Source organism: Pecten maximus, chromosome 16 (genome assembly GCF_902652985.1).
Source record: "Pecten maximus chromosome 16, xPecMax1.1, whole genome shotgun sequence".
In the NCBI taxonomy this organism is placed as follows: domain Eukaryota; kingdom Metazoa; phylum Mollusca; class Bivalvia; order Pectinida; family Pectinidae; genus Pecten; species Pecten maximus.
The window spans coordinates 28,388,216-28,401,823 of NC_047030.1; the positions used below are offsets into that span (position 1 = coordinate 28,388,216).

A 13,608-nucleotide genomic window follows, 5' to 3' on the forward strand; every position below is an offset into this window, starting at 1 on the left:
TCCTCTGGCCCTGACACCTGTCTGGTGTAGGTATGGTGTCAGGGCCAGAGGAAACTCGGACTAAACGTTCCATTGTTTTGTTACTCGATTACGGCGTGTTGTCAAAAATGTGTTAAATGCAACAACGTACAGCGCTCTAATTTTTACTAAAACGGGTTGACGTCAATTCACAATAGTATTTTGATCTGAAGTTTTATCTCTTGGACACTGCGTCCCAGCTGAGCTGTAGATTCCAGTCTGTCAAAAACTTTAATTGTAAACAAACCCACGTGTATCTACATTTCAGTTGCTCTACTTGTTCCCAGGAAATGGAATTCAGCGTTGCTACGCATGCGTCAATTCACTAGCAACCATGTCAACAAAGATGGCGGATTGACGGACGGAATATGTAGTCGTATGAATTGTTCACGAAAACTGACACAGAGATGACTTTAAATCCACTCGCAAACCCGAAAGGGGTGAAACTTGCATGTGAGCTATGTCAGAAGCCAGCGTTTATTCAGTGCACGAAATGTCGCGTAACCTATTACTGGTGAGTGGAAATGTGCAATATGCAACAAAATAAGAAAAATGTACTGCATACAATGTAGGAGTGGTAAACTGTCGTGGTAACTTTAGGACGAGTTGACTACAGTACATATATTCCTCGTTTCATTAAAGAAATAGCCAATGTTTATTTGATTCTTCTTTTAAAATTGAAATGATAGGCCTATACTATTGTGTATTATTTTACTACATAGTATACTGCATTTTAATGCTAAAATTTGTCAAGTAATTTGAATCATTTAATGACAATACATAACTCATTGTAGCTGGATATGCATATACACGTTGCTATTATTATGTTATAGTTCCATTGTTATTTCATGTTATTACTAGAGGGCCATATTGAAGATTAGTGAAATGCTTAACATGACAACCTCATTAGATAAAGAAAAAACAATCATTATATCATTATTATATTTTTTGCCAATGTACAGATAGCGTAAGGATGTAAAATGATGTTTAGAATGAAACTTAATACAAAATAAAGAAACATGAGATTTACAATACTAGAATTATATGATAAACCACAGTGAAGAACTTAATTGTTTAGATTGCATACAATAATCAAAATATGCAATAAGCCTCCATGATATGTGTTTGTTTTATCTGAAGAGTTGTTTTTTGTATAATTGCCAACCACCTTATAGTTATACAGTGTATAAGATCCTTTGTTATATAGTTTATTTCATTCTGCACTCATTTTTGGAGGATTACCCTGTTGTATTTATATTTACCTGGTACACATCGCTTCTGTATCTGTAAAAGTATGAAATGGATTCTCACTTGGGCTTTTACTATGACAGAGGGAGACAGATTAGTTGAGATGCTGTTATTTTTAAATTGTAATTGTAACAACGTTTAACAAACAGCGAAAGTTTTTGTCAGCCTTGATATCTCTACTGTTTTTGTTTTTGGAGTGAAATTGAATCTACCCTTCTATCACTTTGTAAAGGAATATGAGATGCTGGTTTTGTCTTCTTGGTGTTAGCAAAGTTAGATCTTGTCATATATCATTCCTCCATGGATTTATGTTATAGTTATGAATCTTTCACCATGTCTTTATACTCTTTCTATAGTTTTGTGATCTCGTTGGCTGTGTGAGGTCCCAAATGAATGCTCTGTATTCCTTTGTTGATCTAACCAGAGCAATATACAGTGTCATTGCATGCATTCTCTTGGACAGTGATAAAGGTTTCTTTGTAGAAATCCAAGTTTGGAGCTTGGCTTTATACAGGTCTTACTTCAGAGTTTTGGATTGCCTAAGTATGAATTGGATGACAGTCTTCCTAATTAAAGATTGATTCACATTCCTTAGTTTTCTGTCCATGTTTCTGGACTATTTAGGTCTTTTTGGAGAGCAGTGCGATCTTGTCCATTGTTACCCTGTATTGTTAGTATTTGTCGAGGAATAGTTTAACTTAATTGTTTATGGCACGTAGATCATTTATGTGGTTTGTGGTACTCCAGAGCCATCAGTGACCTTATCTGATTATTTCCCTTCTAGTGCCTCACACATTTTTCGTTTGGTGAGAAAAATGTTAGCCATTGTGTGGGTCAGACTCCTATCCCAAATTATTCTAATTTATAGAGGAGCCTGTCGCAAGAACAGTGTCGGAAGTCTAGTATAGCTATATATGTTGACCTGTTTGCCTCTGTCAAATGATTGTAGCTTGTCATTGATGGGGACTAATTATTGTGTTTCCCAACTGTAATGCAACCTGAACCCATTTATTTGTCCCTTCCGGTGAAACCGGAGGGTCTATAGGTTTCTCCTGTCCACCTATCCTTCCGTCTGTTCATCTGTCATTCCGTTCACTCAGTTTTCCCCACCCCAGGTATGTTTGTGGAAGTTGGTGTATACTTCAATATGAGTAGCTTCAGATCAAGTTTAATTTTCAGTGTTTTTGGGTCAAGTTCAATGTCACTGTTACTATTTTTATCGGGGGCAGGTACGGGACATGTATTGCTTTAGTGATACATGCTTGTTTTAGATGTTTCATTAGTTGACTGCATGGTATGACATGTGGGAGTAGTATCCATGGTACTGATGTTAGGGATACCAGTCATTAGTTTTCTGTATTGGGCCTGTCACCTTTTTCATACTGAACATGATATTTTTGCTTTTGGCTGATCATCAGGTAGGTTCCTATTATCTAATGAGCTGTTAATACATGGGTTACCCCCTCTCCATTGATTTTGAGGATTAGGATGCTCCTTTATTCCTGGTGTAGTGTTGTTCAAGTCTTTGGTAAAGTTCCCAGTATGCTCTCTTTTGTTTTCCTAGTGTTTTTTTTTTTATAGTGTGGCTTTGTATCTATAGCTGAATTTTTCAGATCCTGTGGACCACTTTTCTGTACCTAAAACTACCTAAGGTTTAGTGTAATTAAGCGTTGTTTTGAATTCTGATGTTTTGTTTCTTTTACTTCTACAATTTAGGGTCATTATGTTTGGATGGTTATTTCATTGTTGATATGGAGCTATTATTAGTTCTAGTTGTATGAGGTGTCTCCGACACATGACTGTTGGTGGTATTTATTCACTGCATGATGTTTGGCTGCTGGTTTTCAGCAGACTGAATCGATGTGTAAATGGGTCCGTGAAGGTGTCTCACTGATGTTGTGAGGGTTCATAGTGTCTGACATTGTCTTATCTCGTACGGATGGAATATAAACAAAGAAACATTAATATTTATACTGTCACACTTGCAGCACAACCATTGTACTAATGGACATTGTTGTAGTTTGTAATCTGCAGTGCATTAAGTTCAATGTTTAACTATTAACTGTATCATTTGTAAACTTTTTAGCGGAGTAGAACACCAGAAAGCAGACTGGATGGGAATCCATGAAAAAATCTGTCAAAGTCTTATTCCCCTACGACAGGCTTCACCATTCTTACCGTCGGAGGAAGAGCGACAGAAACGAATTAATCACCTCAATGTTAAAAAGGTAATGAATGTTTTGTGTGTGTCTGATATGATATATTGTTATGGATTGTTCATAAACCTGGTCTTCATGGTGGTTTTATCTTCACAAAATACAAAATCTGTCAAAACAATAACATTTCTACTTCTGTATATAAAAACTTTATTTAGAGTACTCGTTGAAAAAACTTTTACAGCTTATCGTGTATCATCCATTCACTTATTTAATTGTGAAACTTGTTGAGATATCATCAGGCACTGTGAAATCTGGGACAAAATGTCTGGACTAGAAACCTTCTTGATTAACATCAAAGTATATATGACTTCAGTAGATATCAGCTGAACACTTGAAGAATGTTTTAAGAATTATACAAATATTGACAGGTCCCATTATGGATTCCCCATTTTAGCAAATGTTCAGTTTAGGCAGGTTTTCAGATTATCAACTGTTGACTTATAAAAAAACTCCTAAATGCAAAATATTTCATAACACATAACAAAATCATTAGAAAATAGGTTTTTCTTTTGATTTGGAATTTAAAAGAAAAGATTGAACTAATTAATGAATATTACTTACAAACTTTCATAAACCTGTTTGTATATACAATTGTATATGAAATATCTATTGATTTTAGAGACAAATGATTGACCTCACCAGAACCACCGGTCAGAAGCTGTTATTTGAAGGTCGACATGAACAGGCTGTACCAGCCGCGATGCAGTCACTCAGATTTGCTATAGATGTACATGGTCTGGCTAGCATAGAACTTGTGCCATCCTACCTTATACTAGGAGAGGCTAGCATTGGTAAGTACTGTTACATTGTGTGCAATGTTTGTCAGAGCATATTTTTTATCACATACCTGTACTGTAATATGCCTGTTATGCAGTTAAATCACCAATGTAATATTTTTTATCTCATTATTGCTATCAATACCATGGAATGTTTTATAGCCTGGATTTTTCAATAGATGGTGGGCTTTTCAAATCTGCCTACATCTCTGGTCTATCCCTAGATCTGCCCACCGTCCATACGCAGAATGTATTTAATGTGTATCAGAGTGTATGTATGTAATGTAATTTTATCAGCCTATCAATGCACCAGAACATAGAATATTTTGTGTATCAGACTAGTGTATGTATACAGTGTATACAAGAGGGTATTGTTTTACAGGGCTGGGTCGTCTGTCCCAAGCAGAGGAGTACCTAGCTCAGGCCCAGTGGACGGCTCTCAAAACGCCAGAGTGTTCTAATGCAATCAAATCGAAACTCTACAGAAACCTTGGTCTTCTGTATGCTGCCAAGGGACAGTATGACGACTCGCTCCGACAGCATGCAGACGACGTAAGTCATGCTCATCATGAGAAATATTTTCCATATACTGTAATTTAATTGTCTTTAAATATATACAGATTAAAATAAACAAGAGGCCCATGGGCCTTATCTGTTACCTGTCAGTTTTGATAAATGATGTTTGCTTTTAAACTACGGGGTGACTATACAGGCATCAATCCCAGCATGCTACTGGCCAAACATCATAAACTTGGACCTCTTGTTGAGAATAGGTAAAGAAATATAAATTGTTTATGGATGCACAACAGATGAGGGATAATGCGCACGACGACAGACAAAAGGGGATTACAATAATTCACTTAATTGAGACTTTGTGTCATGAGACCTAAAAAGACATGATACTCTGTTCTGTTTGGACTGTCTACAAACAAGCAGTATTTTACCATGCATTGTTGTACTGAACAGGTTCTTTTCCTTTGAGATAAGCATGTTTGTCAATTTTTTTTAGAAATTTCACGGGGGATCAAATTGAGTGAGCAACATTTTCACTTCATTTCAGCACTTTATTGACACAGATCTTTAAAGTCAATAGGAGGGAATAACAGGCATAGCCTATATAAATTCTCTCTGACGGTGGCTAAAGTAAAAGATTGACATTGTCGAAATTACTGATATTAAATTTTAAAGGGAAATAACTCAATTACTCATTCGTATATATCTTGATTACAATTATGTCACTCACACATAATACAAGTACAGCTATTATTTGATTAGTAAGAACATATCATATAAACTACATGTCATGCAGTTATTGACAGACATTGAAAACGTGTGCATATGGTATATATAATATGCACTTGTCATAACTGTCAATACTGTTATTCAAAATCTAATTGAATTATAGTCATGTTAGTTTATAAAACTTCAAAGGATAAAGTGTATGCTATAAAACTAAACTGATTGAACAAAGTGCCAAACAAGCATGCTCAACAGAAGACTCTTAATATATCCTTATAAGAATAGAATTTACAGAAAAGTTATCAGAGCAGAAAAAGATCTTCTCCTGTGTAGTGTATATTATACTGTAATACAAAATAAAATCAAAAGCATAAAGTCATGGCTGATAAGATTATATAGACATTAAAATGCCTGGATTTCCCAATAAATAATTGCCTGTCATGAAGTAGCTGTCTGTTTATTGTTCCGTCACAGCCAGGACAGCCTTGAAGAAAAATGTAGGTGTCAATATGGTTATGATTTCCATAATTACTTAAAGAATTAAACAGAGAAAGTCTAAGGTGGTCATACATTGGACGCTCAAGGAAATGATGGGAGACCGTTTTATATTCAAAAGAACAGGCACAAGATGGATTTTTTGTTAAATTATTGTTAAAAATTTAAATTACTACGAGAATTTCTAATTTGACAAAGAATGATTAATTAGCCCTTCTGTCCTTTTCTGTTTTAAAAATTTGTGTTTATTCAATTTCAAAAAAGAAATCTTTATTTTGTTGGTGTACTGTCAGAAGTATTAGTTTAAATGCAACACAAAGAGTTCTGTGTATCGGTGGATTGAATATTCTCATTTGTCTGAGGGAATAGCGGTTGTTGTTTTGATTGTTAATAAAAGCTTGGATTTAGGACGTCTTGTTAGTACTGAGTTGACAGCCTATGGATTATTTTATACAATTTTCAACTGGACGAACAAAATCTAAAGGGAGATAATTTACTATTGAAAAAATACTTCCCTTTCTGACTATTTCCCTTCCTACATTTAAAAGAAACTTTCATTTTAAACTTGTCCAATAATCTGTTTGACTCATCTTTGGACGATACCAGGTTATTAGCTGTAACAAAAAATTTTTTTTTGTTAGTTTTTAAAATTACTTGTATTTCTGTATTTATAATTGTTTATCATAACTCACTAATTATGCTATCTTTTAAGACTCTTTTAATTCTTACATAGATATGCTATCAAAAGTATTTTTAAACTAAAAATAATGTCAATTAGTATAAATTATTGTATTGATACTACAGCTAGTAGACTTTTTATCAGTAATATCAAACAAATTGTCTAAAATTCTACTACATTGTATATAATTATACAGTCAAACCTGTCATATGTGACCTTCGAAGGGAGTCAATAAAAAAGGTCACATATGACAGGTGGTCTCTTAATCCAGGTTCAAGATAATGACCCGAAAAGGAAAGTTCATAATTATATATATATTCTGCTACATATATCAAATTTACAAGCTATAAGTACCAATACAAATATGAAAAAGGAATATATAAGTAATATAAATGAAAAAAAAAAAAATGAAAAAAAAATGAAAAAAAGATAAAAACAATTCACTCTTCACTTAATAGAATGCCTATATTAATGAACAATATATAAAAAAAACAACCCCATTTGTACAGAGATGGTAAAGTATTTAATTTCTAATTTCTTTTATTTTCATTAATATACATTTTTTCTAATTCTTTTAGTATGTCAAAGCATATTACAACATTTTTCTTATTTCAAAATGAAAAATAATAAAATAGTTTGAATGGCTAATTTGATTATTTCCAGTGCCCGATACAGCTTTTATTATTATTATTATTATTTTTCATTCCTGAATTCCTGGTCCGGACTTCCGGACCCGATTATTAGTCACGTATCTGCATTTCCTACATATGAAAACGGAGACGTTTTTCATTGACAAATATCTGTCCTAATGTCTCAAAAAGAATATAAATCTCAGTTGAACAGTAAGTTGACTATTTGTGCATTCTTTTTTTATTCTTCTCTAGCACATTTTTTTTATCAATCAAAACTTCTTAAAAATCGTCTGAATGGCTAGAACGTCCTTCGCCCCACCCCTTTCCTTTTTCAGAAATAAAGTTGTTTCGTTTTTTGTGTATATTTTAATGAAGTTTAATTTCCTGTTTTAAGGCACGTCAATTGAAAAGGGTCTGTAATCAGTAGTAGGTGGAATGGGTATTGTGAATGATAAGATACATTGTACTTGCGCTTATTTTCTAAGCTTAATGTGACGTATCTGTCCAATGAAAGTTGGTATATATGTGAGACCATTGTTTTTGTCTCCCAAAATGTGAAGTTGTAAGTTCATTTCAGCCAAAACAATATAAAGTGTATGTTGACTGAAACGAGTGCTCACGTCTTTACAGATGACCAAGTCGTCGTATAGTTACATAATTTGAGTGCAACTAATTTAGTAACAAATTGCCAAAAGTGCCTGCATTGCTCACCTGGATTTGTGATTCAGTGATGGCAAAACACTCTTATTTAAGTTAAAGAGTATACTATAGTGTTAGAAATATTTTTCCATGATTGTAAAAAAATTAGTGACATTATTTGTGATTTTTTTTCTCAGATTTATCACGCCTCAGAAGAGTTTGGTACAGATGATATCAGGACATCTGGCGGGTATTATCATATGGCCAATGTTTTCTTCCGTCAGGGCAGGATGGATATCGCTGATACACTATACAGACAGGTTTGTATATACATTGTTTATTACTTCTCACAAACTTTACAGATCTCCCTATTTCCAAGGTGAAAAGAAAAACATGTCACCACGCACAATTAGGGTTGTAACATCATTTTATGCAGCATATATAACTACCAGGGTGTTGCAGTCAGATATGGTGATAATATCACAGCTGCCCATTTTCCGAGAATTTCCGTGGTTTTCTGAGGTTTGAAAGCTCAGAGGTACTGGGTTTACCATTACAAGTATCTAACAACAGGAGATTCTCTATCACCAATGCTGGTAATGCAGAAAGAGAAAATCTCAACCCTCAGGATAAATTTTTTTGAAGGTGAACACACGTACTGCAGATATTTAACAAGCCTTGCCCCGTGGTTTAGATATTTCTATTAACATCATACAGCTGAACATGATAATTGTCCAGAAGGTACATTTGGACAAGTACAGTAGCGTTTCCTCATATAATTTAATGGCTTGACCTCTTTTCATGGTCACTGAGATCAAATAAGTTAAACACTTTAAGAATCTTCTTCTCAAGTTCCAGGAGGCCCAGACAGCTGATATTTTGTTTCAGAACTGATCAAGTGACTGTAAAGTCCATGGGACTCTTGTTATGTAACACAATACATAATTATTATATTGGAATTATAAACATTGAGGTTACAGTAATTGATTATCTGGTCTTGACAGGTAGCAGAAATCTGGTACAGACACTTACTACAGATAGTAAGGGTACGCACAGCAACCCCAGACATCCCAAAGGGGATCGGCCCCATCATTTCTGAGGGAAACCTTGAGGAAGAAGACAGTCTGGGTAAGGATGATATGTACAATTATGTCTGTGATTGTATCTAACACATTAACTGAGTTTAATCATTTCAATAGTCTGGACTGAAGTGTTATAATTATCTTTTCTTAATTATAGCCATCAGAAAAAAAACTAAAATTCTCCCATTAATTTGTCCCATATAAGACAGTCTGCAGACATTAAATTGTTTCCAAAAGCAGTGTATATGATAAATGTTGCTTATTTTACATTTATCATTCATATATATTTTTTTTTATTTTTTTTATTTTTTTTTTTTATTTCAATATATATATGCAATGGTTATATTAAGTTAAATTAAGTGCTACATACACATATATGTATAAATGACTTCAGTCACTAGTGGCTTCTGCAATGTAAACAACTGGTTCGAACAACAACTACTTGAAACATAAACAATATGCTGTTAGACAGGTGTTTGGTAGGTTTTTCATTGATGTTGTATTCTCCTGAAAAGAAATATATCATTAATGGCTTCGTGTGTATCAACAGTGAAATGTCTATTTTAGCACAGGTATAAATTTGTTTTTATATTATTTCTTTGATTTTAATCATTCCTAAAATAAAAATAATTACAACACAGAGCAATATGTTTGGTTAGGCACTCATTATATTATAATTTGAGACACAGATACTGAAAAAGGAGATGTTTTCAACTTTCCGTAACCTGATGGCACCATGTAAATGACGATTCTTGATGGCTTTTGTCCTACACTCGAATTTAGGGCTGCCAAGTTTGTTCAAATGAATGTCCTTGGTCCACATTCAAGATCACAGCAGGGGTTTAATGGGCTAAAATCTTTCAATAACTTCTCAGTAATGGAGAGGCCCAGATACCTGATATTAGACTTTGTATGCTAAAATAAATAAACCTAGCCGACTATAACACTAGTAATTGAATAAAGTGGTAATTAGCTTATATAGCATCTGCATCAATGACCTAGATCAGCTTTAAAGTTGAATTAGAAGCAGGTGTGCAGTACAAGCCTTTTGTTGGAGAATCCAGGTAACACAAGGATAGGTATTTGGGTCACCCTCTGTCAATCTGTCCTTCATACTTTGTTTGTTCGTCAATCTGTTCATTATATGTTTGTTCACTGATCAATATTTTCACCTTGTGTGTAGAATGATCACTAAAAGGACCCGATAGACTGAAGCATTAGTGAGTTCTCTGAGATGAATTCAATAGTTATTTATTGCAAATAGAGGTGGATTTTCTAATTTGAAAAAAATGGTTTCAGCATATTCTATAAGATTCTGTGGGTGGCAAATTAAAGCATTATAATAATCACATCACTAGCCATTTTGAGTAGTTTGACAGAAGAAATTACAAATGCCTTTTTTATACCTCTTCCATGCTTGGCCATCAGTAATTACTTATAACTTCTGTATTTCAATTCAATTCCTCACTGAATCTAATGCTCCATTCATTGTACTCAATCAAAACATATACCCGGTATCTTCTAACAAGGGGCCCAATGGACCTGCATCACTCACTTGGATATTTCAGTAATTTTAAAACACTAGAAGTGATTTAAAGGAATTACCTCCGTTTCCCTGTTGGACCAGCACCTACAGTCCCAGGAAGGGATCCCGACCACTGTCAAAAATAATGGAAAATTTGTTCAAATTTCCCATGGATACTTCTGACCAAATTTGGTAAAAATTAATTCAGTTGTTCATGACTGGTAGTGATTTAAAGGAAAAGTTGACAAATGACAGATGTACAGCTGATGCCGTGCCATAGTATTAGCTTACCAGTTCTTCGGACAAGGTGAGATAAAAAGTCTGTCATTACCTACACTTATCAAAAGCTTATCCTCCCCTCCCTCTCTTCAATTATGTATGGTTTCTCTGAGGACATTCAACATGTGTAAAACTATGACAGAAGATGTGAAAATCAAGATAATTTATTTTCCATCAGGGGCAAATAATCATTGATAATTTTTGACATACTAGCTTAAGTGTATAAATGTTTTTTCAGACGAGGCACAGGAAGCAGAAGCCGTTCAGGTACTAAATGCCATATACGACATGAGAGAACATCAGTCTAACAGACGTGCCCAGGACCTCGCCAAAGTCAGCCACGCACTGGCCATGTTATACTTTATACTTATGGATATCAGCAAGGTAAATTTACACTAGTCATGAGAAAATCTTCTTACCGAATTTCGTACCAGGTAGTTATTTTTTATAAATGGGTGGTCGGGTGGCACAGTAGTAATGCATTTTGTTGCCATTTAATCAAATACTTGGCACCTTGTCTTAGCTAGGCGGCTGAGGTTTAATTCCCTCATTTTCCTCAGGTAGTCTCACAGTAAGACCCCATCCGGGCCAATAAGCATGATAACCTGTAACTTGTAACAAATTGTTGTAGATTGTAGAAGGCAAATGGTGTCATCACTATCTTTCTTTACTCAGAAGATATTTTGGTTCTATCTTTCAGGCCAAAGAATTCGGCAGGAAGGCAGTGGTAGCTAGTGAGGGAGACTCTGACGACTCTTTGTCACGGTCCGTTGTGGAATTCATGAAAATATTGGAGGCTGTAAAGTGAAGAAGCACTGAATTGACCTGTTAGGATTCCAGGCAGATATTGAATGATCATTTTGTTAATGTTGTGCTTCAGTTACAGGATGGATTTTCTGACAATATTCTGAAACTGTGATAAGAAGAATTGAAATTCATATTTCATTGTATTGAAGCATCCATTAAATCACTTGTTATATATCGAGAGGTGCTTGGTTTTGTATTCACACAGGTTGTTTATTTGAGGAATTATATATTTTTTACCCCTACACAATTTTTTATATGATACCAATTTAGAATATTGGAATTACAAAACTTCTATATAACAACTTAATTCCACACTGAATCTAATTTCAATCACTAAGGACAAACATTTGAAAACAAACAAATGGTAAAGATGACCGTAACAATGTCGTGATGAGTTGATTGGCTTTAATCAAATGGTTGACTATAATTTCGGCACTTAGACGTGTCATCATCAGAACAATTTCAAAATAAAAATTGATCAATCCAGCTGAACGGTGTAACACAGAACCACACTAAATATATTACATGGACGTTGGATTCATTTAATACAGTACCATTCTCACAACGAGGGATAGGTGTGTAGGTGTGGGTGTGAAGTTGTCTTTAGGAGAGATACGTGTTTTAGGTAGCAGTATACAGTAAAAATGCCCAAATTCTGAAAAATGAGACGCATGTTTTAGATATACAGTATAACCACAAATGTAGATCTATAGTATATTACAGTATTAAAGTATATATATTTGTAATGTATACAACATTTGAAATTTCAATACAGGTGCGAAATATAAGTAAACTTATTTTCCTGCGTTTTTCAGACCTGTGAATACCATGGTACCCAATTAGAAAAACATTATATACTGCAAAATGCCATAATATTTTACCCAAAACCACATGGTTTTGGGTTGCTGTCTTTTTTTACCTGTACATACAGTCACCTGAGATTTACCTGCGTTTTACAAATCATACAGTAGAATTGTATTTGTTTTTTGTTTGTTTGTTTGTTTTTTCCCATTTTCTTAGAACACGCATGTATACATTCAACAAAATGAGCAATTAAGTAATATAGAATATAGTTTTTAAAAATAGCAACAAATATGTTAAACTATGTAATAACAAAATTTGTTCATAAATGCACTAATATATTCTACTAAGAGTTTCATCATAGCACTGAATACTTTTTGTTAACTAATTACTTGAAAAGTTTATTTTTAGCCATATCAGTACTAAGAAATATACATTTATTGATTAATATTGTACACATAAACATCTTCTCAGTACTAATCTCAGAAATACATATTAATACGATAAATGAGAAATGCATGTTATTATTCAAATGGAAATGATTAAATATTTATAATAAAAAGCCTTACATAGAGAAAGTAAGAATATCTGAAAAAAAAACTTGCATTACTAAAAATGAAAATATCTGAAATAAAAATATGCATATAGAAAGTTGAAAATGAATGGACACATATATGCTTGCATGTACATGTACCTCTCAACGAAGGCAATATAGGAAGCACCAATGGGAAACCAATCCACGTTATAATGTAAAAACAAACCCCATTCTGATAATGACCAGCAGAATACTGATTTACATGTTGATATGGACTCTAGATCTCTGTTTTTGGAGCTTGACCGTGACATCTATCTACGGATGAAATTAAAAGTGTTATAAAGCTTACTTTTTTTAACAATGTAATTTTACATTGTATTGGACTCGGGTGGAAATGGAGGCCTTTTATGAAATGCATTTTTTGATGGAAAGAAACTAGAAGTTAACTTAATTGGGTTTTCTTCCCAAAGGTTTTTAGTACTAAGAACTGCATTGAGATGCTTTTTTAGTATTAAAATGTGTTATTGACAATGCACGACAAGATATGTTTACATTATTTAGTAGATTATATATCACTACAACGTTATCTATATAAATATATACCAAAACAACCAATAATTGCTTTGAGTACAAT

The 13,608-nt window shown here is 33.8% G+C and overlaps 1 protein-coding gene across 1 annotated transcript; it reads left to right on the plus strand.

The window, feature by feature from the left end:
- The first annotated feature begins 332 nt into the window (after positions 1–332).
- Positions 333–11,816, plus strand: LOC117345185 (zinc finger MYND domain-containing protein 12-like). The gene is made up of 8 exons (XM_033908192.1): positions 333–532; positions 3,353–3,494; positions 4,105–4,276; positions 4,644–4,813; positions 8,143–8,265; positions 8,950–9,073; positions 11,070–11,215; positions 11,532–11,816. Exons 1-8 carry the CDS (start codon positions 426–428, stop codon positions 11,637–11,639), a joined length of 1,092 nt encoding a protein of 363 aa, XP_033764083.1. The 5' UTR covers positions 333–425; the 3' UTR covers positions 11,640–11,816.
- Positions 11,817–13,608: the final 1,792 nt, after the last annotated feature.